The sequence below is a fragment of the Protomyctophum bolini genome (genome assembly GCF_963924005.1).
Source record: "Protomyctophum bolini genome assembly, chromosome: 1".
Lineage (NCBI taxonomy): Eukaryota > Metazoa > Chordata > Actinopteri > Myctophiformes > Myctophidae > Protomyctophum > Protomyctophum bolini.
Genome location: NC_137862.1, coordinates 38,525,263 through 38,551,210, shown reverse-complemented (window position 1 = coordinate 38,551,210; position 25,948 = coordinate 38,525,263). Strand labels below are relative to the sequence as shown.

General features: G+C 42.8%; 1 protein-coding gene across 1 annotated transcript; it reads left to right on the top strand.

The window, feature by feature from the left end:
• The first annotated feature begins 3,242 nt into the window (after positions 1-3,242).
• Positions 3,243-16,139, top strand: fbxo22 (F-box protein 22). The gene is made up of 8 exons (XM_080760521.1): positions 3,243-3,435; positions 4,418-4,550; positions 6,293-6,380; positions 6,599-6,697; positions 9,578-9,730; positions 11,475-11,640; positions 13,252-13,489; positions 13,974-16,139. The coding sequence occupies exons 1-8, from the start codon at positions 3,302-3,304 to the stop codon at positions 14,124-14,126; spliced, it is 1,164 nt and encodes a 387-aa protein (XP_080616647.1). The 5' UTR covers positions 3,243-3,301; the 3' UTR covers positions 14,127-16,139.
• The last annotated feature ends 9,809 nt before the right edge of the window (positions 16,140-25,948 follow it).

Here is a 25,948-nt window from a genome sequence, read left to right as displayed (position 1 = left end):
CGCCTGGTGTCCAAAAATAAGGAAGGGGCCTAATAGACCCCTGGAGGTCATTGAACTATATGGGTTTAAATGGTTAACGCTGCTAGAACTTTTGTCTGACATGCTGTGCCTCTTAAGCCTGATTTATACTTAGCTGCACATGCACGTTGTGCACGAAAAATAGATTGTTATGAGTTTTTAGATTTTCAGTGTGCATTGCGACGTGCGACCAAGTATAAATCAGGCGTTACTGTCTAGATGCCCTATGCTCCTCCTGACCGCTGCACTGCTGTGTTACTAACAGATCAACTGTCATAAACTAAAGAAGACAACACAAACATAAACAAGACACTGGAACAGACCTTAATGGAGATGTGTCATATTTGACACAGTCGTTTTCACATAATTCCACACTGCCTCACCTGGGCTGAGACTTCTCTTTAACACCAACCATAGTGGATTGGGCAGGAGAGCTCTGTGTGTGTAAAGAATCACGACAGTCCCTTGATGCTGTTTCCTTAAAGGAGCACTTCACACATTTTCAACCGTATGTTATCTTCATATATAGCCCTCACTAATGTAATGTACATTTCTGTAGAGCACCTTTCACAGACATTGACAGTTACAAAAAGTTTAAGAGCAGAAGAAGTTGAACATATCAATGCTCATTATAAGATGCCACTATTTTGGTCTATACTCACTCTGTCTCAGAGGAGGATTGTGGACAGTTCAGAAACCTGCCTACCAGTGACATCATCGGTAGGCAGGTTTGGCCATTTTTTCGGTACCCCTTTTTCTCACCATGCCAATTCATTCCTCCCCTTTCCTCCCCATGTTACTGCTGTTTTATCCTACTGGCTCACAGCCAGTGAGGAGCCCCCACTGGGAGGACGTAGAGCCTCCTTCCTACTCCTCCCTGCTAACAGGTGCCACTCCAGCCTGTAGGAGTATGTGTAGTGACAAATATCACCATCCTGACCGGCTTCCATCCCTCGAATACGGGCCAATTGTGTTTGTATAGAGACTTGACAAAGCCAGATGCAGCATGGTGGATTCGAACCCTCAAACTACACGGTGGTGGGCACTGGGCACGGCAGGTAATTTACCAACGTGCCACCCAAGTGCTTGCAAACTTCCTTTTTTTATATGTTTTATGTAAGAACAATGGCTTCTACTACTTCAGCATGCTAACTTTCCAGGAAGAGAAAGGCGGTTCTATTAGCTTGGAATTCCCATCAATGATGTCATTGGTAGGCAAGTTTCTGAACTGTTCACATCTTACCAATGAGACTGACAGGAGTGTAGACTATGCCATCTTATAATGAGCATTAGTGAGGACCAATTATATGAAGATAAGGTTGAAAATGGGTGAAGTGCTCTGTTAATTCACTGTAATAATGGATAATTGAATCTCACTGTGTGTTTTGATAAGTTCATATAGGATTTGCACTTTGTTTGAGGTAAGAAATGCAGCATGTTGCTGTTTAGAAACCAGGCATATCTTGAAACAACATTATTAACGGGAATCAATGTAACTGTATATAGGCCTATATGTTAATGAGGGCCTTTTATTGTTTTGTATTTTTAAACTTGCTTCTATGATATTGTCACTTACTGTATACATCTTCAGTGGCACACATTTTTCTGATCATGGCCGAGGCGTAGTTCATTTGCATTAATGTACTACATCTCAACGTAGGGTCCGGGGACCAACTTCATGGGTGTCCATTTGGTTCCATTTGTACACTCTCAGAGTTAAATCAACACCTTAAGATTTTACAGTATAGATTCGGATCAAGGAGCAAAACATAAATGTATGTGGCCTTAATTATTGCCTAATAATAAAAAGAAGTTGAGGATTACTGAAATAAACTATTGGAAACCCAATCTACTGTAAATCCTCAGTACTAAACTCTGAAATTGTAGTCAAATCTTGAATTGCCCGATTGCTACTTACATTTGAATGTCAATGATGTTCAGATTAATGGGGTTCTATTAATGCTCACCCTGCATTATAAATGTGTTAACTTGTAGGTGATAAAATGTCAATGTAACTTTATAGGAAAATCAGTTTTGTCTATGCTTCTTTTTAATGCGACATGGTTTGATTCATATCATGTACATATTGGACTTGTGCAAAATCCCTTCTTGCCATAGAAGGGACCCTCAATAGTCCATTTGGTTCCATTTGTACACTCTAGGGATTAGAGACCTGTAAGGGTCCATTAGACCCCTGGTGGTCCCCGAACCCGATGTTGAGGACCCTACAGTCCACTTCCCATGTGACAGCGATATGGGTGGAGTCTGTGCAACTTGTTTTGTTTTCAATCCTAATAACAATTGATTGTCTAAGGATTTGTATTGGCAATGGCTATGTAAAGACTTTAATATGAATATAGGACTTATATACTATATAATAAATGTCTAAATCACATCATCCATGGTTATTACATGTGTGGTCTTACTGCAATAGAGACACTACTCCTACAGATTTGGTCCAAAACTCACAAATCGGTATCATAGTACATTACCGTATCATAGTCATGTGATCTGATCACATGTGCACCGATTCATGTCAGTTGACAGTGATCAAGATGTATGATCAACTGACACTTGGACTGGACATCTGAAAAGCTCACCCATCTGAGCTTTGTAATATCCTTACGGCCCACAGGTTTGACTACGGACCTCCATCTGAAAATATTATGTGACGGCCAGGAACATTTTATCATCAAAACATGTGTTAAAATGTAAAAAAAAAAAAAAATACAAAAAATGTAATAAAAAGGCCACATTCATACATTTTCTGAAAATAGCAGCTCTACAAGCTCACAATGCGGCTGTAGCCAATACCAATAGAGTTAAGGTGGTTATTGGAGTTGGAACCCCCTCAAGGAACGTTCCTGGGAACAACCTATGGGAACAACTGGTTTAATGGAGAGATTTTCTTTCTACAATTTTCTTTCTACTTTTATTTTATATTAAATCCACAGGAATGGATAGGCTACAACAGGTAATGTTTACAAAGGTCATTTTGATATTGAACAATAGAAGTGACAAACAAACTATACCCAATATCCATTGTATATTGATTCTAGGCCGACTGAAAGCAGTTTGGGGAACATCTGGATTAAACGTTGTCGTCCGTCCCGGAGTCCCCTTTCCATGCCGCCAGGGGGCAGCAGTGCGGTGGTCTCCAGTGCTCTCCACACCACCAGCCTCTGCCTGTGAGATGCGATGCTGCAGAGTGCAGACAGAGTAGAGAAGGGTCATAGTTAGTTAGCCGTGGGTAGCCTAGCCACTAGCCAGGTTAGCATCCAACATGGAGGAGAGGCCGTCGTTTGCCGGCGGCTCGCAGCAGGACAGCAAGGCTGAATACATCCTCAGTAACGTGGCCGAGGTGGTGGAGAGGATTCTCACCTTCGTGCCGACCAAGTCTCTGCTCCAGATAGCGAGGTGAGCTGAAGGAAACAGGATGCCTGTGAGAGTTAGCATCATGGTTAGCATGCTAATACCTAAAGCTAACGCCCCCATTATCATGTCTGGTCTGCTTGAGTAAAAAAAACAACTGCTATTTAAATGTAGCCGTACAACAGACGAAATATTAAGCAGACGTTAAGTAGTTAAACTAAGAATAAATGCTTTAGTCAAACTTCTATCCAATATATTAGCCACGACTACTGTATGTATTATTATTATTATGGTTATTGGCAATAACCATAATAATAATACAAACAAATGGGCTATTTTAAGGGAAAGATTTTCCCCACAATAACAGAAGACGGAAAATACGCTATTATAATATAGAGCCCTGAGGTACTCCACTCAACCATATGGGGTTTAAGTGAAATTTCATGATCTATCATCCCTATTCTGAGGAGAACTTTAGCCAAAAATAGCAGATCTATAAGTTCACAACGGTGAGCAAAGAGGTTTGGTTTAAAGAGAAAAAAGAGTAGACTAAGTGCATAATGAAAGGTCAAGTTTACTGAGTATTGAAAATACGCATTAATAACATTAATCCAACATCCACTGATGTAAACAAGTCTATTAAAGGGACACTTCACCCTTTTCGCATTTTTTTGTTATTGACGTTTAGATTAGAAGATTTAGAACACTTTCTTGGGGGTCTTTATGTGTGTGGTTTTAGATATTTTAGATTGTAGCAGTGAGCCCAGTATCTCTGATTAGTGAGCCCAGTGTCTCTGATGTACTCTCTGTATGTGTCCCTTTAAGCAATCTATGAAAAACTTTACTATAGTATGCAACAGCAACACCTTGATATATTATACAATATTATGAAGACCCCTGGCCTACACTATGTGTGCTGCTCAGTCAGTGTGTGCAGGTTATGGAGGTACTGTGTTAACCCCACGTGTGCTGTGTGCTCAGTGTGTGCAGGTTATGGAGGTACTGTGTTAACCCCACGTGTGCTCAGTGTGTGCAGGTTATGGAGGAACTGTGCCCGCAGGGTCCTCAGGACCCAGCAGAAGTTGACGTGGGTGTCGGCCTGCGGTCCTTCCAACGCAGACGTGCACGCTCTCTGCAGCTGTCTAGGCGAGGAGGTGGAGGTACAGCACGGACTGAGGCTCCGCTGATTTCTTTTATCATTTCGTTGCTGTCGTGCGGAAACCTATCTCCGTATTCTAACTTTTTGCGTTTTTTTTTCTTCTTTTAAATTAACCGATTTCATGCCACCATTGACTTCGGCGCTGTGGCGTTAGTGCCAACAGAATGCACGAAAAAGGCAGTGAAGAAGACCCCGTGAATCGGAAGTAGTAATCGGCCATTTTCGAGCCAGTGCCGATCACCTTCTCTAGCGTCAGAAGCGCTAATATGCTAACGATAATTTTCACCATCCACTCACCTCGTATCACCTCAATTCAGAGAAAAACGCAGCAAAAATTGCAGCATTTAACTCCCATTTCATCGTATATGGTTATAATATGGTTATATTCATTCATGCAGTAGATAATGTATTCGAAAGAAATAAACACGTTATTAGTGCAGCCGCACCTGGCAGCCGGCGAAAGCTAGAGTTATCAACAGGCCAGAGAACTAAGTCCCGGCCCTACCTGGGCCCTCATCAAACCCTGTACACTCAAGACACTGCCCCTTAGATCTCCATATATGGAGCTGACCTGTTCTGAGTGACATTCCATAATTATGTTGATCTGACCTAATCAAACCCTGTACACTCAAGATACACTCCATATATGGCCAGTACAGAATTAATTCCATGTTGATCTGACCACCGCCCACATGCCAAAGCACCAACGCTCGCCCCTGCAGTGTGCTGTCACCCAGGCGGATGTGTGCACCCTAAAGGGTGAGGTCGCTTCTCGTCTTACTGATTTATGAGCTTCAATTTGATAGTGTTCCAGTTCCTATTTTGTCTTATTCAATTATTAAAATTTAACTTGTTTATCCACTATCCTATATGTATGAGTTTAATATCTCTCCTGATGGGATGAAATTCAGGTATTCTTAACTGAAAATGTATTTTCACAACTGGAGAGATAGGGAGACCCAGGCTGTTACTGAACAAGCACTCACTAGCAATGATTGCTATGGGAATATAGAGTTATTTAAGTTAAAACTTACTTTAACAACAAAACGCTGAAACATACTAGTGTCATGTCCAGTGGGTGTAGCTGCCTGGTGCTACAGAAACTGGACATAGGCTCCTGACCTATGGGCAGCATGGCTCGTTTTCTCCAAATGGACCCTACGGGTGCCCTTTCCACCGGTTGGTTCCCAATGGGAATTCAGTTATTTTTGGTTCTTAGTCCATGAGCCAGAGCTCCAAAATTGGCGGGAAAAACTAGACCTACCGGTATATTAAATTGTTTATAGGATCAATACAAGTAAATTAATACATGATAACCCTTCCACAGTAGTAGCTTTTTTATATTTTTGATTACCGGTATGTTTCCTACATAATGCCTCATTTGCATATTTAAAACTAACATTTATAATACAATAAATCATTGCCTTCGTGTAAGTACTCAATTGGGGAAGTGTCATGGTGATAGCAATCTAATATAGGTATGGTTTTGCCCACTCGATTCATAATTAACGTTCCAATGTTGGAGCTCTTGCTCATGGACCAAGAAACAAAAAGAACTGAACCGGTTCCCATTGGGAGCCAACTGTTGGAAAAGGAGTTGCAAATGGATATACTAAAACATAACATTAAGCGTGTACTACCTAGTTAGTACCTAGTCAATATTATGAAATGCCTGCCAATGAGTGCTGTTTGCAACAGCCTATTAAATAGTGATGAGTTTGAGGCTTTTTTAATTCTGTACAGAAAGTGTTCCTGTTGCCTAAAACCGTTCTGGCCATCGTAGACAGTGAGGCCTTCAATGGACAAGCATACTGCTACAGCCAGAACAAAGGTATTGCAGCACTACTACTGCTCAGAGGCTCAGATGGATATGTTATCTCTACAGATCACATTTGGTTTCATCTGGGGCACTCATGAATTACATTTTACAACATTATACAACTGCTGCACACATTTTTCCTTTAAATAGTATTGCTAAGACAATGTTGTGGGGAATCAAAGTTGGTGCCATTGATCAATTTCTTTAACGTTATTCTTTTTTATTTGCAGCGAAAAAGTGTCGTCATAGTCCAGACACAGTGGAGGAGCTGAGCATGCTTTTCCCCAAAGCATGTGACCTCATAGGCATCGCCACACCAGGAATTGTCTGTAAGTGTTTTTCTTCTTGCACTTTCGCACAAAATCCAGAAATGCAACAGTATAAGTACAACTAAAGCATGAAAACTTACAAGCTAAGGCTCTTCAAAGCGCACATGAGGAGAAAAAGGGCAGCATTACAGGCAAGAGTAACCATAGAGAGTAGCATGCAAGCATTACAGGTAGCAGCGTGACGGAAGCAGCAGTACAGGAAAGCGTGACTGCTTCTGCATTCAGAGCGTGTGACGGAAGCATGCATTACAGGCTTCCTGTTTTCATAGTAACAGTGACCTGCAGTCGCAACCATGAATGGTGAACTCTGGGGTTAAAATGTATCTATTCATTTCACCCCTAATTGCTGCTATAGACATCATCAGCCACTAGAGGTCATACTCCACATTTCAACATCTCTGTTGCATAAGGTTCCCTGTTTCCCTGAAAAAAATGCTGTTTGCACCATAACGTGGCAGCGACCTCTCAAGGTTGAAGTTAAATATTTCAAAAAGTATAGAACATACAGTATGTGTACTAATAAAAAAAGTTTGTGAGATTAGGCCCGGACAGAGTGTAGACATGTCTCATACATGGCTACCTTCCAGGGCCAGGCCGTAACATCATTATCAATATGACCTTTACATTCACAGTGTATTCACTGTATTGGGTGGGATGTTCATGGTGAGAGAGGATGGTGCACAGCATGCGTGCAGCAGATGTCCTGACTCAGGGCTCAAACTGGTGACGTCACATGTAATAAAACATTGCATGCATGTGTCAATGTGTCATGCATTCCATCCGGCATCCTCGTTAGGGGTCTCTGCAGGGATCCGGCATGTCTCGGGTCGTTACGTTGATGAATAGTCCCATCCACTACAGTCGTGGCACTCTCCATTTGTACGTTTAATCACAGTCCCACGGAGAAGTGACATTTCATCAGCTGTGTGCTCTTGATGGCATATCACGCTCGCCATCATCTGTCACCTTTTAACACAATCAGTGCCGGGATTCCTTCAAAATAGAAGCTCTGGGGTGCCAGAAAGACACCGCTTTTACTCCGGAGAAGAAAACGGATAAATATTTTGTTAGCTTACCTAGGTCTCAAATCTATTATATCACTAGAAGCTACAAAGCAATCTATTTTAACATTTGTCAAGTTGGTCACGTGGCCAAAAGATGTGCGGCCCAGCCATTGAAAACCTGTGCGGAAAGATGTGGCAAGCCAATCAGAGTCACCAGCTCTCAGACCACACCAGGCCCGCCCCCGGCTCACACGTCACTGCAGCGTTCTCTCTCTCAGTCTCTCCGCTCGCAATCGGCAGCCATCTTGCTTTTTATTTATATGGGCGAGTGGAAAATTAATGCAAATAAATTAATTGTAGGTCCAGCAAGCAAATCATGATGGTCTGTTTGTGCTCAATAGGTCACAATAACATTCTGATTTTAGGTGTTGTGTTTTGTATGACATTTTGGCCAGTAGTTTTATATCTATCTCAGCTTTTGCCTGATAGCACACATGCTAACAGTGGTGACCACAACGTTAGCAGCATTTGATGACAGGTTGCCATAGCAACGTACAGTGTGCGCAGACCTAACGTGAGTTGTTTACCACAGAAACACACGATGTAACATTATAAACTCATGTAACCTTGTGTGTCTAGATTGCCCGTTTTTTATTTGACCAAGACAGACCATGCTAACGGTGTTGGCGCGTTAGCATCACACAGCTTACAGGCTCAGTGTTGCATGTAGAATACTTTCAAACATGACAATCCAAACATTTTTAATGTGAGATGTTCTGGTGAGTTGGTGATCACAGAGGATTGTGTATTATATCAACCTGGGATTTTATAATAGGCTATAAATTGCATTTTAGATTTATGTTTGTCTCATGAAAAGCGTTAATGACCTGAAAATGAAAAACCATTTATTTTATTTCAATTGAAGTTTGCTTTGGACGAATGCAACTACAACATGCGCGCCGTTACTACATGTGGAGTCAACTCCTTCTTCCCATAGTGCGTGGCAACGTAATCTGGAATGAATGCCTGCGAAGCGGGCATTAAATTCTAGTTTTTAACGAGAGGCATGTTGAAGTCAGAAATGAAGCGCGTAGTATATCCATCAGATCAAAACCATGGAGAGCGCCCTGGATTAGGAGAGACGAAAGATTATTTCTGCCGCGCTAACAGCTAATTGAATGGTAAACTAATATGAAGGCAGAGTGAAGCGACGGGTGCCTTAGAGGCTCACAAAAAAAAAAAAAAAGGAAAACATTCAGAAAAAATTCGCGTCTAAGAAAACTTAGACCCTCCTTTGAGAACCCTGTGCTGTGTACACTAAGAAATATTTGAAATTAAACTTTGGGCTAACACAGCTGCGTTTCATTTTTATTTGCCATTTTCCAGCAACCAAACTCTGAAATGTATTTATTGCTAGGCCAATAAATCACTTTTACAATAAGAAACTGAATGAGTTGCCATTTCAAGGTCAGAAGAGTCATAATGCGTTTGACTTATAGGTCACGGTGCACAGAATCCAGTGTCAATCCATGTTGTGGTGACAGTAAACATCTAGTAGTGAATGAGCGGAGTGGAGACATGGAAACGATTCAGAAACTCACTTTTCAGACCTGATATTTCATTCCGAGAGGGACACGACATGCACAGACTGCAAAGACGAGAAAGGAGCTTGGAGTCTCTGGGACAGTTGCATCTCCCACATAATCTACATTGATATGAAATATATTATTGTTGTTTTCTTCATTTCAACTTGTATCTTCGAGCCTTGCACCTAGAAGGATTTTGTTCTAACCTGGAGTGCTGCGGGTTGTCTGCTTCGGCAGTACTTTTTTCTCGCTATATTTTAATTGAAATTCACCTTGTGTCTCTTCTCCAGTGACTCCCAGTGGTTCCCACTCGGGTCCTCCTCAAGAGCACCAGGAAGGAGAGGCAGGGTTTGCCATCATGTTCCCCAGTATGGAGGGAGTTCACATCAGGCCTTTCCATTTCTGCAAGAAGACCATGTCACCAACAGCCCTGGAGGAGGCAGGTCAGATGTCAAGGTCAAGGCAGTTGACTGTGCCCGGGGGCAGAGTTTGCCATGTGTCGTAGGGTTGGGGCAATTAACACAACGGATGCCGCCAGCATCTTTCAAAATCTAAGCGCTAGAATGCCACGCAGATGTGGCAGATTTTACTCTGAAAAGCCCCACCACCTGTCGTCGTCCGTCCCCCCCCAAAACCGGGAGGCATAATCTTCCATTCTTACCTCATGCTGGTCATGCTAAAGTCTCTCCTAGAAGAGTTAATATTCCAAACGAGAGGCATGCTGAAGTCAGAAATGAAGACAGAACATTGCCCATCTGGTCAAAACCATGGCGAGTTCCCTAGATTAGGAGATACGAGCCGCAAGACACTGCAGACACACTGCTGACAAATACATAATTATATATGAATAAAAAGATCAAACGACGCCTATACACGTCATTAGCACATAAAATACGTGCACGTCCAAGGCAAAAGTGTGTTAACTGAACATGTATCGAAAACCGACATTAACCTCTTACTGTCCTGGGCCTGACGCGTGGTCTGGGCACCTACGCTGGTAATCCAGCCTGACAGGGTTCAATAAAGGCAAAAAGCCCCAAAGAATGTCTTTAAATTTTTTTAAATAAGAATCATTGATTTAATGTTGCTCATGTCGGTTAATCAAATAATGGAGGTAACGCACCTATGCATGAAACAATGTCTGCAGTGTGGAATTAATTCAGTCTCTGAATCTGACAACATATTTTTCATTTGCAATGACTGTGCAGCTTCAGTCATGAGAGGAGGAAGCAAGAAACGATCGATTAATAGCAAACTTAATAAACCACATCCTGAACCTAACTCTCCTTCGTGTGGAGGGGGGCTTTGTTTCAAAGAGGATAGTTGCCTATTGCAATTATATCTGAGATACTGCACTTATTTTGGAAAGTGCTATAAAGTTCTTAAAATGTCATAAAAATCGAGGTCAACATATACGTATATAAAACCAGATGTATTCATTGTGGAAACTAGATGAGATATGTATTTAAATAAACACACGGACCATCCCTACTTTACAGTCCCCACAAGGATAAAAAAGGAAAGTAGGCGCCGTGCCTTCAAATTTAAAGCTCCATCTGATTGGAATGACCTACCAAGTCCACTCAGATCAATCACTTCCCTCAACGTATTTAAGGAATCAATTTTCATACACCTTCTAACGCCGTGCTCATGCTTCTAAATTAACGTACTCTTCTTGGCAGTTGTCCTTGTTTTTATAACATATTGACTGATCTGTATGTACCTTCAGTTCCCTGCTGGCTCGGTGCTGCTGTTCATTATTATCACATTAGGCATGCTGGTATTGCTTGTTTGTTTTGTTTAGTTTTTTGCCTAATAACATGGTCTTATTGTGCAAAGGGTATATCTTTTTCCCCATATGAACTCTGCTATTTAGGGTTGAAACAGTGGGGTGGGAGCTATCTTTGGGAGAGCTTTTGTTCTGTTTTGTCCTGTCTGTGTGTATGGTTGTACTGGTGTATTGTTTTGTGAACTGTATTGTACAATGTATCTGTTTTGAGGACCCCCTCTAAAATGAGATGCAACATCTCAAGGGGCTTATCCTTTCAATAAAGGTGTATATATATATATATATATATATATATATATATATCTGCAGCCCTAAGTTGAAGCAATTCCTTGGCCCATGAATTTCCAAAATTGTGTATGTGTGTTCGCCTCTCTCATTGCTTCCTCTCCTCTCTCTAGGATTAGTAGACAACCCAGAGCTTCGAGTGGTGCTGATGTTTGTCTATGAGGCGTATAAGTCTGGTGCTGCTCGCTTCCTCAGCCAGGTGCTGGAACCGCTGGCCAAGAGCAAGGCTCTGGTAGCTGGAGGACTGGTGGAGAGCGCCTTCTCTCCTCCACGCCAGTGGTGAGTAAAGCCCAACACACACCGGCTCCGTCCGGCGCGACGCATTGCAGCGCGGCGCCGCCTGGAAAATAGAACTGGTTCTATTGTCACGCCAGGCGAGGCGCCAGCGCGCGTCGGACGCCGCCGGTGTGCAATAGGTTCATTGAAAATAATGGAGGCGGCTGTTTTGACGCGCGGCGGTCGCAGACGGTGTGTGATGGGCTTCAAGCATTGCTTCTGAAACCGTTTCATGCCATGGACACCCCGAATTAATATGTATTATCTGACTGTAGACCCTGAAAATGACACTGTTAAAATGTTTCCAAAATATTAGATTTCGTTTTTGAAAATTGCAGTTAATTACATTTAAAGCCCTGCATGGGTAGGCTTACAGTCACATTTTGGATATCGTCTGTCGGGTGGGAAACCTCATATGTCCAAGCTCCTTTTGGGGGATGTAAACCACACTATGGGACATGTGGACTGGGACTTTAAAGTATCCAGTTCACAGGTCAACTTATCTCAGAAGAATGTTCAAATTGGTCCATGTTAGTGTGCAACCTTGCTGTACCATGGAGAATGAACTCCATTGATTTAAATTTAAGGTCACTCACCATTTGATCCCTTGACATTTTCTCATAATCTAATAGACTGTAAAGGATTAATCCTAGTGGTTTTGGTAACCCATTGGCCTTTCCTCTAGTCTAGCACCTCCGTGGCTCCGTTCACATTCACTGAGAGCGCTATCAGTCAGTTATAGTATAAAATAGGTCTTAAGTGGTTAATATATGAGGTAAAGAGCTTTATGTAATCCAGTGTGTTAAGGCTTGCGAAGTGTTTGAAACCACATTCTAATCTATTTTCCGCGAGGATGAGCTTGTAGCCATCTGGGGAGCGAAGGCCGCTGGGGATACACTTTTCCAGTCTGTGTAACTGTAATCTGAGCCATCTGAAACTAAATTGGAGTACAATAGCCTTGTTCCCCAGCAGCTGACGAGAGCTGCTCTGCCTCTACGTGACTCCAGAGAAACTGGACATATCAGCATTATTCCATGGTGCTCTGCTCTCTCTCTCTCTCTCTCTCTCTTCTCCGTCCCCGGGGCGACCAGAGCTCTGAACAAGAACAATGACAGAGCTGCCAGGTCAAAACGCCTTCATCTGTAAACAGCCCTGCCTTCTCACAATACAGCAGCTTTATTAGTCTTATTTTGGAACAAAACCACATGTTGTTCTTGCACTATATATGCCGTCGCTGTAATGTTGCATGTCCATAACTGTTAACTTTTCAGAAAACCCCAGTATAGATCGGAACTGATTATCGGAAAAGATTATCTATCCCAGTCTAGTGCACTGGTCCCCAAACAGTGGTTCGGGACCCATTTGTGGGTCCCATTTTTCTTTTGCTTTTGTTTTCTACACTTTGTTTGGAATTATTTCAAAAGATTTACAAAACAGAAATGCAACATGTTTTAAAGCTTTCAAGCTGTGCATTTGATAGCTGCGGCTTGTCCATAATGTGGTGTGGGGTGTCCCTGGCAAAATATTTTCAGATGGGGCCCAAGTCAAATTGGTGGTTGTCAAGGACCTAATATGAATGAGTGGCGAATAAATCCTTCTAACCCCTCCACCCAGCTGCAGTCAGGGTGCGTTCGGCGTGGTGGGCGTCACCCTGAGCGGTCCAAAGGTGCAGGGCGCCTCGGTGTTGTTGGAGCAGGACGTCAGCAGCCCCAAGGCGGCCGAGGCCACCATCCGCCGGCTGAAGGCGGCCAAGCTGCCTGAGAGGAACACCCTGGGCTTCATGTTCGCCTGCGTGGGCCGCGGACACAACTACTACAACCAGAGCAATGTGGAGGCCGACGCCTTCCGCAAGGTCAGTGATGGAAACCAAACGTTGGGTCACTTTCTACGCCATTGGCGTAGATCTACTAACTAACCTGACGTATAAAATACCAATTTTACCACTTGTTTGGTATGATTCATCTAAATGTGCAAAGTAACTAGTAAAGTTAAGTTGTAAGCACATTTATTTTCCTCTGAGATGTAGTGTACGTCTGTCGTGTGGAAACCGCATATGTCCAAAACTGTTAGTTTTCACTATTCTAATTCAAAAACCGCAAAAGTAAGACATCTACAAGCTCAAAACTCATCGCAAGCTTGTGGATCTGCTACTTTTAATACCTTTTTGTGTGATTCTGCAATATGCTCAAGTAGGACGTTAATTTTCGAAAGAACACAAAAAGTAAAAATATGGAGATGCAAGGTTTCTGCCCAACGGCAACGATGAGTACAAAGCACTGACAAACAGGCACTCAAGTATAGTTAAAAAAAAGTAACCTTAGTTACTTTCCACCAAGGTCTTCCCCAACACGCCACTCTTCGGCCTGTTCGGCAACGGCGAGATCGGCTGCGACCGCATCGTCAAGGACGACTACACGCTGTGCGACGCCGACACGGACAGCTTGCAGCACGAGTACACCACGGTGATGACATTGGTGCACCTGGGCTGACCAATGAGCAACAAGAACCCCTGCACCTATCGGGAACAACAAAACATTCTGGTGCTCAACCACCTTCAAAGTGCGATCTGGGGCCACCAATGGGTCCTTGAGGTGGTTTCCAGGGGGGGTCCCAGCTAAATGATTGATCGTTAGGAACGAAATGGACCTTTACAGGCCTGTAACTCAGTGTGCAAATTGTACGCTCTTGGAGTTATGGGGGGGGGGTCGGGGTCCGTAGCCTAATGCGTAACGAACTTGGGGTCCACGGTGATGACATTGGTGCTCCTGGGCTGGCCAATGAGCACGATGAACCTTACACTGACTGAATGAACTCCCAACATTCCGGCTGCTTGTGTGCCATAAAGGCCAGTCCGCACCAATGATTAGCGATGCAACCGAACCCTTGCTAAATACGTTGCACCGAAGAATCGCAGAGGTCTGAATTGCTCCATTGGGGGTCGATACAGTTTTGGTAATCTGATGCACGAGTTTGCAAAGTTGCAACCGGTTGTGTCACAGATCATTGGTGTGGATTGTCAATGTGGGATTCCAGGGACCCCCCCCCCCCCCCAACGGGTTCCTGGGGGTCCCCAGCTAAATGATTGATAGTTAGGAACCAAATGGACCCTTACAGGCCTGTACAAATGTGGTTCCATTTGTACACTCCCTGAGTTATGGGGTGTCTGTGGAAAATCCAACATTCTGTCTTTTTGGGTGCTATATAATCCAGTGGTTCCCAACCTGAGGTCTGGGGGCCCCTTGGGCAGGACGCGTCCTGATCAAATTATTTTTAAACATGTTGCACAAATTCTAAACTTTCTTTCATCCAGTTTCAACCTGGCATCCCCATTTTGTGCATGACATTATAATTGCCAAAATAGTTAAATATTGAGGTTTTTCAAGATTTCCCCCCAAAAGAAAACTACAAGCTCACACCGTGGAGTGCTGTGTTGATTCGCTATTTTCGCTGTTCTTCGTACGATAACTATATAGTGTGTAGGGGGCGGGGTTTCAGTTTTTGGCAGACATACCTCTGTTTTCTCCATGGAAATAAGGTTGGGAACCACTGCTTAATCATGTCACCATCACCGCACGTAAATACGCCCGATTTATCCTATCCGATATTTGAAAATAGCCGAACTACAAGCTCACAAGCTGTTGTGGGCTTGTAGATCTGTCAGAGACATGGTTGATGTTTCTGAAAAAATTGGGAAACCTTGAGTTTTTAAAATGTTTGCCTATAATGACAGAATGTACATAGGTCTGCTATAACCTAAATCCTATCGAAATAATTCAAGATTATTCAAAGATTTTGAAGACTTTTTGACTATAATGACTTGCCCAAAAACAGGTACGCCAGGGTGAAAGTGGTTGAAGCAGAAACTGATGCTTAGTTTTAACCAATGACATAAGGAAGAAGTTTTACGTTGTCGTATTTGTTCCCCCCCTCCCCCCTGTCATGCCTCATAGGGCTGGGCGATATATATTGATATTATATCGATATTGTGATATTCGACTAGAAATCGTCTGGGAGTGGATATCGTAAGTATTGTATTGGACAGTTTTAATCACTTAAGCCTTAATTTATAATTTAAGAAATGTTCAAATAATTTGCATAATGGCTATTTTGCTATATTGGAACATTTACAACCATTACACTATATCGATATTGAGGCATTTTGTAAAAAAAAGAGGAAAAGAAATCATATGATATTTCATTTAGCCTGTATCGTCCAGCCCCCTAATGCCTCTCTTGCAGACAGAACTGTTTGCGCATGGCATACTCACAAAAACAGAAAACATTTACAGATCAATTGTTCCTTGTTTTGCTTCCTTCCCGTGTAATATATAGCATTCTTGTAAAATATGTGTATATTTCCTCCAAATTATGTGTACATTTAGTACATATATATCTTCTGTTCTAACCTCCACCTCCGGGCTGCTCGCTTTGCATTTGACTCAGTTGTGTAGCTGTTATAGTTGTTGATTAAATGAAAGTCAATGTTTTGTTTTCTCACTATCTGCAGGACGTCACGATTCAAGTATTATTCACATTTTTTGTTTTAACGAGGTTTTTTTGTCTTAGTTTTAACAAGGTTTTTATGTGTCGGCAAAAGAGTCCAGTATCTTCGCTGTCGGCTGGAAACCTTGTAGGTCCGAAGGAACCTGTTTTCTAATGGATCTAAATATTTAGTCAAGCTTTTTTTTCCTATTTTTTGTAAAACTTTCAGTGGCTTAAACCTTATCTCCATATTCTAACTTTTTGTGTTTTTACTTTTTTCGTAATTTAACGCCCTATTTGATCACACTGCGTCACATGCGTGTGTCAGAAGTAGCACATCCACAAATTTAAGTTTGCTTTTGCTATTCACAGTTTTGGACATATGAGGTTTCCTCCAGACGATTTACCACACCTACTAAAAGTGGTTAAAATAGGCTCAATTTTTTTATCCCACCTTTGAGCACTCTGTATAGATTTGGGCAATACACTTTAACGCACTTTTTTTTTTTTTTAAACGTCTTACCTTGTAGATCGGCTATTTTAGCTATACTTTTGCGCAACATGTTACTATATAATGTTTGAGCCCCATGGCAGCTTTTAACATGGGTCCAGTTGCTATGGCAACACCCCATCACCACCAGCTATGGGATGTAAAATCTGATCTCCGTTTTCCTTGGTTACAAGCAGGATTTTCAAACCTCCATAAGTCGGAATCCAGGAGAGCTGTCCTTGGTGGATCTTCTGCCATCCAAAATTCGGATGTAATTTGTGCCTTTGTACCGCGTCGCTCCCGACATGTAAATGCTTCTGGCGAGAGGTGTGTGTGTGGTTGTGCCAATGATACTAAAGTGTGTGTCCTTCTCTTAAAGTGAACGAGGATGGTGGCACTGGGAACTTCATAAATGCTAATAGCTAGCTGGCACAGAAATAATTTAAACATCCACAAACAAACATTCAAGAAAATAAAGTGAGCTTGTAGATCTGCTGTTTTCACTAGTTTGGGTCTTGGGCAAATTTCTCTTTTGGGTCTTGAGCTTTAGGACATATCTAACTTTGATTTGATTTGATAGAATTTTAGTTTAAAAATAAATAAAAAGTAGCCAACACAAATTGATAAAGCGGTTAAAATGATTGTATTTGTGATGCTATATTTAAAAAAATCTGGGGAGTGGGGATCCCCTGGGAAATGCTCTTTGTGTAGCCATGCCCCATGCAGCAATGATTGATTACCATGCAACCAGCACTGCAACAGAACAGATCCCTGGCAAAGGCCCCAGGAGGTCATATAAGTGTTAGTTTTTATAAATAATTGAACAAATGAAAAAAGTATTAAGAGCTCGTTACTAAATAATTACGTTGTCATTATTGGCGCACAAGCTGTTTCTTTTTCCTTTCCAGAAAAGTAATAGTTTTGTTTCTGGACATTATAAGGTTTTCCGACAGAAACGATGTGTTCTTTATTTGCGCACATCATGGTCGTGAATGGAAATCCTGCAGCCTCTCTCTGCCAGAGTCTGCCTATAATAACATCCTCCCATGCAGGCGTGTTTAAATAAAGCAAGAGACGCTATGAGGTTGATTGATGTGCGCCATGTAACCATAGACTGGCTAATCCCGGTGAATGACAAACGGTTAAGCCAATTGCTAGAAAGGTAATTTATATTCCCATAGTATCTTTATTTTTGGAAACTATATTAAAACATAACCTCGTTAGTGACAAGGATCGGAGCGACCTACCAGGCGTGAATCTAAAGTGTGGGGATAATAATCCGTCAATTAGCCTCGTGACATAAGTGGAACTGCGAAAGCATATAGAGTTTATAGACAATACACAAAACACAACAGCGAACATTGGAGGTGCTGCTATGTCGTGACCGGACCGAAGCACACGATTCCCTGGCTAGTGTCACTCTCAGCATTACGTTTTGGATGGCGCGTTTGTTTGGTTAAAAAGACCTGGCCGCGTTTGCACCATAGACAGTAAAAGGTTTGCACCGCCGACTGACAGAGAGATTGTCCCCGTTTCAGCACCCTCACCTGGACTGGTCCCTTCAGAAGAGATTCCCCGCTGCGCGACGCTGCATGGGGGGAAACCCACCAGAGAGAGAGACAGACACACACACACACAGGACGAAAATATACGTTGCAATCAGCTGGTCATTAACAAGCCGGGGACACTTCTTTTGGAGGTAATATGATTTGGCTAAAGGACGATGCCTGCTGCATTGGAGCTCCTCCAGTCCTGCTCCTCTTTCGCTTTTTGCAGCGGGTTTCAAACAGCGGGGGAGCTTTATGTGGTCCGATGCACAAGTGCTGAGGATAGCTGCCTACAACCTGCCTGCACACATCGCCACACACTTTCCCCACACAAGCTCGGGAAGCATCATCACCATAGCCTCCACACACCGCCAGACTCTCTCCACAAGCCGGGGACGGAGAGACCTTATCTCCGCCAACGGGCAAGCGGGAGCCATCACGCTCACGGAGTCAACGATGTAAATCTCACACAGGTATGTAGGCGGTCGGTCTTTTACTGGACCAAATCAGTGGATCTCAAACTTTTACATTTTCAACGACCCACAACAGAAAGTTGGACCAATCAAGGGTCCATTTTTTAATCCCAATCAAAGAAACCGGAGGGTTCCCGGGCGGACCCCACTTTGAGAACCACGTCCACTGGTCATATAGTCATTCTATTTGTAGCTGGCTGTGTCCCTGGTTACCGACTATACGAGGGCACCCCCCGGCTGTGTTACGCGCACAGCCACTTGCACTTGTCTACAATGTGGGGTGCAATAGCAGCTCGAGGGCATTAATTTGTCTCTGCACGTTGCACGCTTTGGCACAGCGGCTGAGCTGTTCCCTTATTTACAAGTGTGCGTTTTTGTGTGTGTGTGTGTGTGTACGCCGCACGCTTGTGTATGCAAAACCCCGCGTGCATGAGATTGGGAAGGATAGCCTATTTACCACCGGCTACCTAATTAAAAGTTTGGTAACACTTGCAGATAAGGTTCATGAACAATGATTAGCTAATGCTTAACTAATACCTACATTAGTTAAGCATTAGTTAATCATTATTTCATCACAATTCATCATGACGAATTCATCATGATTCATGATGATGATGATTCATCATTAGTTAACCACGATTTGTAGATGATTTATAGATAAAAAATGTCCGCCCAAAAAGGACCGGTTTAGTGAGCAGACTCGGTCTCTCTGGAGGAATTTTTTTTTTTCAATTCTATGCCCACGATGAGTGCTCAAATGTGGGTAGGGGTCTGTCCGGAGCTCTCCCTGGTGCTTTATGGATCATTTTTTGATCCCACCTTTGAGCTCTGTATAGATTTGGGCAAAATGGGGGAGTCCAAAAATGATCCATAAAGCACCAGGGAGAGCTCCGGACAGACCCCTACTCACCTTTGAGCACAGCCAAGTAGCCTAGTCTAATGCTATTATGGACTTTTAATGTTTGTTTAGAGGCTTAATAAATTCCCCGTCGCGACTCGCCAGCCAAGTCTATGGACTTTATGAATGATGTATTTTTGTTTTAGGGTAGTATAGTAATTCTAATTGACACCATCAGAAGTCATCGGGGTGATTGATTGCGATTGGTGATATAAATGCTGCCCTAGTGCCCTTCCTTGCGCCTCTCACTTCACATGAGTGTTTTTAAATAGCTCAGATCTAACAAGATTGTAGATCAACAAGTTCCAAATAGCCAGCCATATATAGTGAAGAGCCGAAGATTCAAATCAGCACAGCATTGAAAGAAATGGTTTTGTACGATTGTTTTAATCCCTTCCACTCCATTTTATTACTATTTTCGTGCTTTATTACCACTCATATAATCCAATGGTTCTCAAGGTGGGGACCCGGAAAGGCTCCCAGGGGGTCTACAGAGAGTTAAAATCAGTTTAACCACTCCGACCGTACTCCAACGCTTGCCATTTTCAAAGAATTTTAAAATTCTGTTAAATTCTGAGTAATTTTGGGGGAAAAAACAAACTTACACAAATCTTCTCTTCCCTGGCACAAGATGGTATATATGGCTATATTGTATACATATTATATATATGAAAACACCACTTTGTCATGCATGAGTGTCACACCAAAAAAAAAGGAGCAAAATAGGCAATCTACAAGCTCAATGTCACATGAAAATGTTTGAGAACCACTGACTCATAGGTCGCCAGGTTGGGGCGTGATCATTGCTTTTATATAGAAACTGTTTGCAAGTCCATGTGTTGTGTTCCAGACATGGAGTCAGTTTGTTCTAAAATAAGACCTGCTGTATTTATTAAACTCATGACGCAAGAGATGTGCTCTATTTTGGTTTTTATTATCTGCTCGCCAGAAGCATCTGATCTATGTTCAGACCCTGCAACTAGTCACACTTTACTCATTGGCTGCAAGGATATGGAATATGGGATCTGGACACATGCAGCGCAGCGGTCAGGCGTGTTTGATTCTCACAGTCAGATGTTGGCAGGCCTGAAGGTGTGAGTGCTTTAATTACTTAAAGATGGAGTGCCGTGATTCAGGTCTTATTGTTATATAAGGAGGTATAATTTTATCAAAACAGTGTACAGTATTTGTTAAAATGTTGTTTTTATGTGGGCACGCCCACGAGTTCATTAAGTATGCCTGGTTTGCCTGATGGGTGGTGATCCCAAGGGGCCAGTGAGGCTTTCCAATGTTGAAGCACGGGGCCCTAGTGGTAAGAGGAAGGACTGCAGGCGGACCCGTGGTTTCATGACGAGGAAACCCCGTGGAGCTGGGCTTTAACATTGAGCGCTCGGTTGCACAATGCTGAATCGGTGAAAAAAGGCGGAAGTAGACGGTCCTTCCGGGTGCTTCAAAACGCCACTGAGCAACTTCCACTGACATGAATAGCGGGGGCCGGGGGGCGGAGCTTCGCGCCAGATCAGTCTCTATCCTTTTAATACTCTATGGGTGATCCACCTGAACTGAAGCTGCACCCACAGCTGTAGTTGTATGATAAAGGGGGTGGGGCTGATAGTGTGATGTCACACCGCGGCTGAGCACACATGAACAGGTGAAGATACAAAGGAGGAGAAGAGTCAACTTTTCCCTGCTGATTTTACAAACAGTTTCCCGACCTTGTGACGGGAGGGAAACAGTTTCTAGGAATTACATTTTGGGCAGGCAAGATGTGTCGTCGTCCGTCCCCTCCGCACAATCTTATTATTGCACAGTAAGCACAAAAGGTTTTCAAAGAGATATACCTGCCAGACGAGTATGATACAAAGGCTGCCTGAAAGGCATGCATTCCAATGGGTGATTGAGGGTCGGGCTCACTGTGCAACGGCCCATCCGCTGCCAATCCGCTGCCTGTGTTTGTCCTCTCTTTTTTCTCAGTCATTTTTTCAAATGGATTTGAAAATACGACGGCCCTTTCGCCAACCCCACCTCGGGTATGGGCACTGATGACGCAGAGGAGAGAACACGCCCACAGCGTCCCCAGCGGGAATCGAACCCAGGACCTTCTAGCTGTGAGGTGACAGCACTACCGACTGTGCCACCATGCCCCCCTTACAGTGTAGTTTGGGGTCCCAGAGGTGAAAAGTCGTATCAAATGAGGGTCTGTGGAATGCATATCAAACTAAGCTGAGCCAAGCACTCATATGTCTAGAGAAACACGACAAAACAACACCTGATTGAGGCTCTGATTTAGGCTAATTAATCTTATTATCATATGGAAAGACCCCTGGTGGTCCCCTGACCCACTTCAAATCCCCTCTGTTGCAGAGCAGTTATATATGCTGATGTTTGTGTTCCTTACAGGTTCATCATGAGAGCATCATAGTGTGTATCGGGTGAAGAGGACGCAAGAGTGGAAACGTCACCATCATCTTGCAACATGGCCAATGCTGAGTAAGTACTATACACTATACCCCAGTCCTTCTCAACCCCTTGCATGCATTAGGCCACAGGCCCCCATTTGATATACTGTACGTTTGTGTATGTATGCATGCACACAGAGCTGCAACTAATTGCACTAATTTAAGAGAGAGAGGCAGCAACAGCCTGCCTGACATTTAATTATCAACCAGGTAATTAAAGATCACCAGGGGTCCAAATGGACCTATATACAGGTCTGTACCTCTGAGAGTGTACAAATGGAGCCACGTTAGTTGCTGCTTTGTACTGTAGCTTCTGCTTTGTAGCAGCTAGCTACAAACACCAGATGTATCTTCATGTCGTGTGGCTTCCATTGAAGATGAATGGTATTTTTGTACTAGCTGCCAGTGTGAACATAGCATGGGTCCATTTGGTCCCATGGTCCCAACTCTTGGAGTTAATGTGATTTTACAGTGTAGTTTGGGGTCCCAGAGGTGAAAAGTCGTATCAAATGAGGGTCTGTGGCCCTAATGCATATCAAACTGGGCGTCGTTGAAATTCCAAAGGTTGAGAATCTCTGAATTGGGCGTTATTTTGCCTTTGCCTTTCCTCAAATGATTCTCGATTCCCCTTTCCTCAAATGATTCTCGATTCCCCTTTCCTCAAATGATTCTCGATTCCCCTTTCCTCAAGTGATTCTCGATTCCCCTTTCCTCAAATGATTCTCGAATCCCCTTTCCTCAAATGATTCTCGATTCCCCTTTCCTCAAAGGATTCTCGATTCCGCCCCCCATCCATTCTCTTCATCTCTGTGGAGCTCCATTGCTTCAGTTTGACCTTTGTTCTGAGAACATTGCTATGGGTCAGACGTCTCTGACCCCTCACCTCTCCCCTGAATGCTAAACACAGTCAGTCACACACAGATGCAGAACCCACACACACACACACACACAACGGCACAATTAAACACTGAGTACAGATAGTCTGACTTAATTCCTCCCTCACAATTCTCACTCTCGCACACCAGGTGCAATCACAGGGGCATTTAAGACAACCGGGGTGACAGAGGGGTGATTGACAGATGGCTCGGGGACCATTTCAGGCCGTCAAAAAATCACACACACACACACACACACGCACGCACACACACACACACACACACACACACACACACACACACACACACACACACACACACACACACACACACACACACACACATCGGCAGCATCTGTGTTTCTGCGATGCACACAAATCACTACATCATCTGGCTGAGGCACAGTTTATCCATCAGCACCTCTACACCAGCTTTCCATTTTTAAACTCCAAGCCTTTGTTGATACATTGACTTGATAGAGAGAGAGAGAGAGAGCATTTCTGTAGCATCTTGTGTCGTGTGAATGTGTAGGTCACATTTCTTTGTTAATGTATACGTAATATACAGTAGTACAACTTCCGAATCATTGCTCCATTTTAACTTTAATGAGAGTAGAATGTCAATGCCACACATTGGGCCTGATGGCCTCTATTTTTTAACTTGTTGTGTTTTTTTTTTTTTTTCACGTCGTCATAATAATAATAATAATAGTGCTACGGGCTAAGAGGGAGTCTGAAGAGGTGGGTTTTCAGACTACAGCGGAAGATTGGGAGTGAGTCTGCAGTTCTGATTGCAATGGGAAGTGCATTCCATAGTTTTGGAGCCAGAAGGGAGAAGAGTTTAGGAGACGTGTGGAGCGTTGTCCCGTTTTCTTTTTAGTGAAGGTACCTCCAGTGTTTCCAAATAATTGGAAACACACTTTGACTTGATTGATAACTAGAGACTACATCGCACCGCTTATCTGACCAATATGTCTGAGTCATATAGTGTCGGCTGTCGGGGGCTTTGGCCTGGTATCCGTTATATATATATTATATATCTGTCCCTTTTGTGCCCATATTATATCAGAATCAGCTTTATTGTCACATCACAGTTTTACAAGTAAGAAAGTGGGTTTTGTGCATACTTCCCATTGTGTAATTTTCCAAGAAAAACAAGAAAAGGAAGAGAGGGGGGGGGATATGTGTAAGGAGATCAAGGCAGGAAAGAAGCTTTTACCACAAAAAGTACAAGTAAAGGGTTTCAGATCATTTAGAAGCTTGTTTCACAAACGGCACAGCCTAGGGTCTCTATTTACAGACTGTACAGCCGTCAGCCGCACAGCCAAGATCTCTGCATCTGTCTGTCTACCCGTGTCCCTTAATTTTCCATATATGGAGTTATAGCTATTAGCTGTAAAACAAATCACATCCTATTATTTCTTCGTTAAAACCCTGAAAAACGATGCTATTAAATAGAAATTTGCAAAAACTATCTCTTGGAAACCTTAAAGCTTCTATAAGCAATATTATGTCAACAATTTAATTACCTTTTTTATTTTATTTTTTGGTATTCAGACAGCCAGCAATGGGTAGAACGCTCCCAACTAAATGTAGTCTCTGTGATACATACAGTATAGGGTCCGCAATCTGCATTCAAAGATGTTCCTAGAAGCTTTGTCATTGGTCGATTCGCCTGTCTACTTCCTGATTGGTTTGTCATTGCCACCAGGTTTATTTTCGACCAATGACAAAGCTTCTACTAACATCTTTGAATGCAGATTGCGGCTCCTAGATGTGTCACAGAGACTACATTGTTTTGGGAGCGTTCTACCCATTGCTGGCTGACTGAATAACAAAGGAAAAAAAAGTCATTCAAATGTTGACATATTATTGCTTACAGCAGCTTTAAATTAAGGCCAGCAGTCAGCATCATGGTGGCGTTATAATAGCCCTACGTTACATTTCTGCCTATAACTTTTGAAACATACAGCTATATGTCGTAGAATCTGTATAGTTTTACCGCCATTTAGAATTTTCTTCAAAAGACACTTTTTGCTCCTCCTCCTACAGATCTCTCACCAAAATCGGTAGACATGATCTCTGGACCCATGCGATGAAAACGTGTCATACAGTATTTTGATAGTCCATACCGTTCGGACGTAATCGGCCATTTCATTTAGCCTATAATATGTCTGTCCTGATGAAGTTCTAATCGACCGAAACGTTGACCCAATAAAGAGCAACATTTGCGTGACCTTTTCTTTGTTTTTTAGCTATTGAAAAATAGCAGATCTACAAGCACGCCACCGAGTGGCATAGAAACATAGCTTTTTCAGAAAACTGTCTGGATGTAGAAGACATTTTTAGAATCTGATCTCAGGTCTCAGGTCTCATTAAAGTATGCTTTATTGCCCTACGCACCTGTCACTATCCTTCTGAGGTGTGCATCGGCCTTTTGCTAAAAGAAATCGCCTATAATGACATGCCCAAAATAGGGACACCATGGGTTAATATTAACACAAAAACAGGACTCAGACACCACAAACACAAATCTTTGATGCTGTGCTGTCACTACAAACTTGCAGTAACAGCATTCGCAGAACGTTCAAGCTCATCAATAGTCAATCTCACAAGCACATCACTGCTCTCACTCACTGCTGTGCTATTGAGCCTGAATCCCCCAAAGTGTCTGGAGAAATTAAAAGAGCCTTTTATTGGACACCGCATGGCCTTAAATATCACACTCGTGTGAAGTGAGGGGTGCCCAGATATCTGGGGGCATGTTGATGTTCTCATGTCCGTGAAAAATGAAGTAAAGATGTATTTATATCAGCCAGATTACTTACTTTACTTACTTACGCCTATAGCCCAACTTTGGGCATAGGCCACGAACAAGAGCTCTAAATCAGCCAGATTACGTCTTACTATATTTACTGCCAAACAAACATTAAAGTCCATAGACTTGGCTGTCAAAAAATGACATAAGTGCCCTGATGTTTAAACAAAAATTAAAGTCCATAGACGTGGCAGGCGACAAGGAATTTATAATTGGGCTCTAAACAAACTTGGCTGGCCTATAATTACATTTGGAAAACCATGCATTGGA

Bases quoted from the DNA above. Each gene is read 5' to 3' on its own strand.
- fbxo22 (XM_080760521.1), top strand. From the start codon at position 3,302: ATGGAGGAGAGGCCGTCGTTTGCCGGCGGCTCGCAGCAGGACAGCAAG. The intron at 4,551-6,292 runs GTACAGCACGGA...AATTCTGTACAG, and splicing joins GTCTAGGCGAGGAGGTGGAG to AAAGTGTTCCTGTTGCCTAA. The intron at 6,381-6,598 runs GTATTGCAGCAC...TTTTATTTGCAG, and splicing joins CTGCTACAGCCAGAACAAAG to CGAAAAAGTGTCGTCATAGT.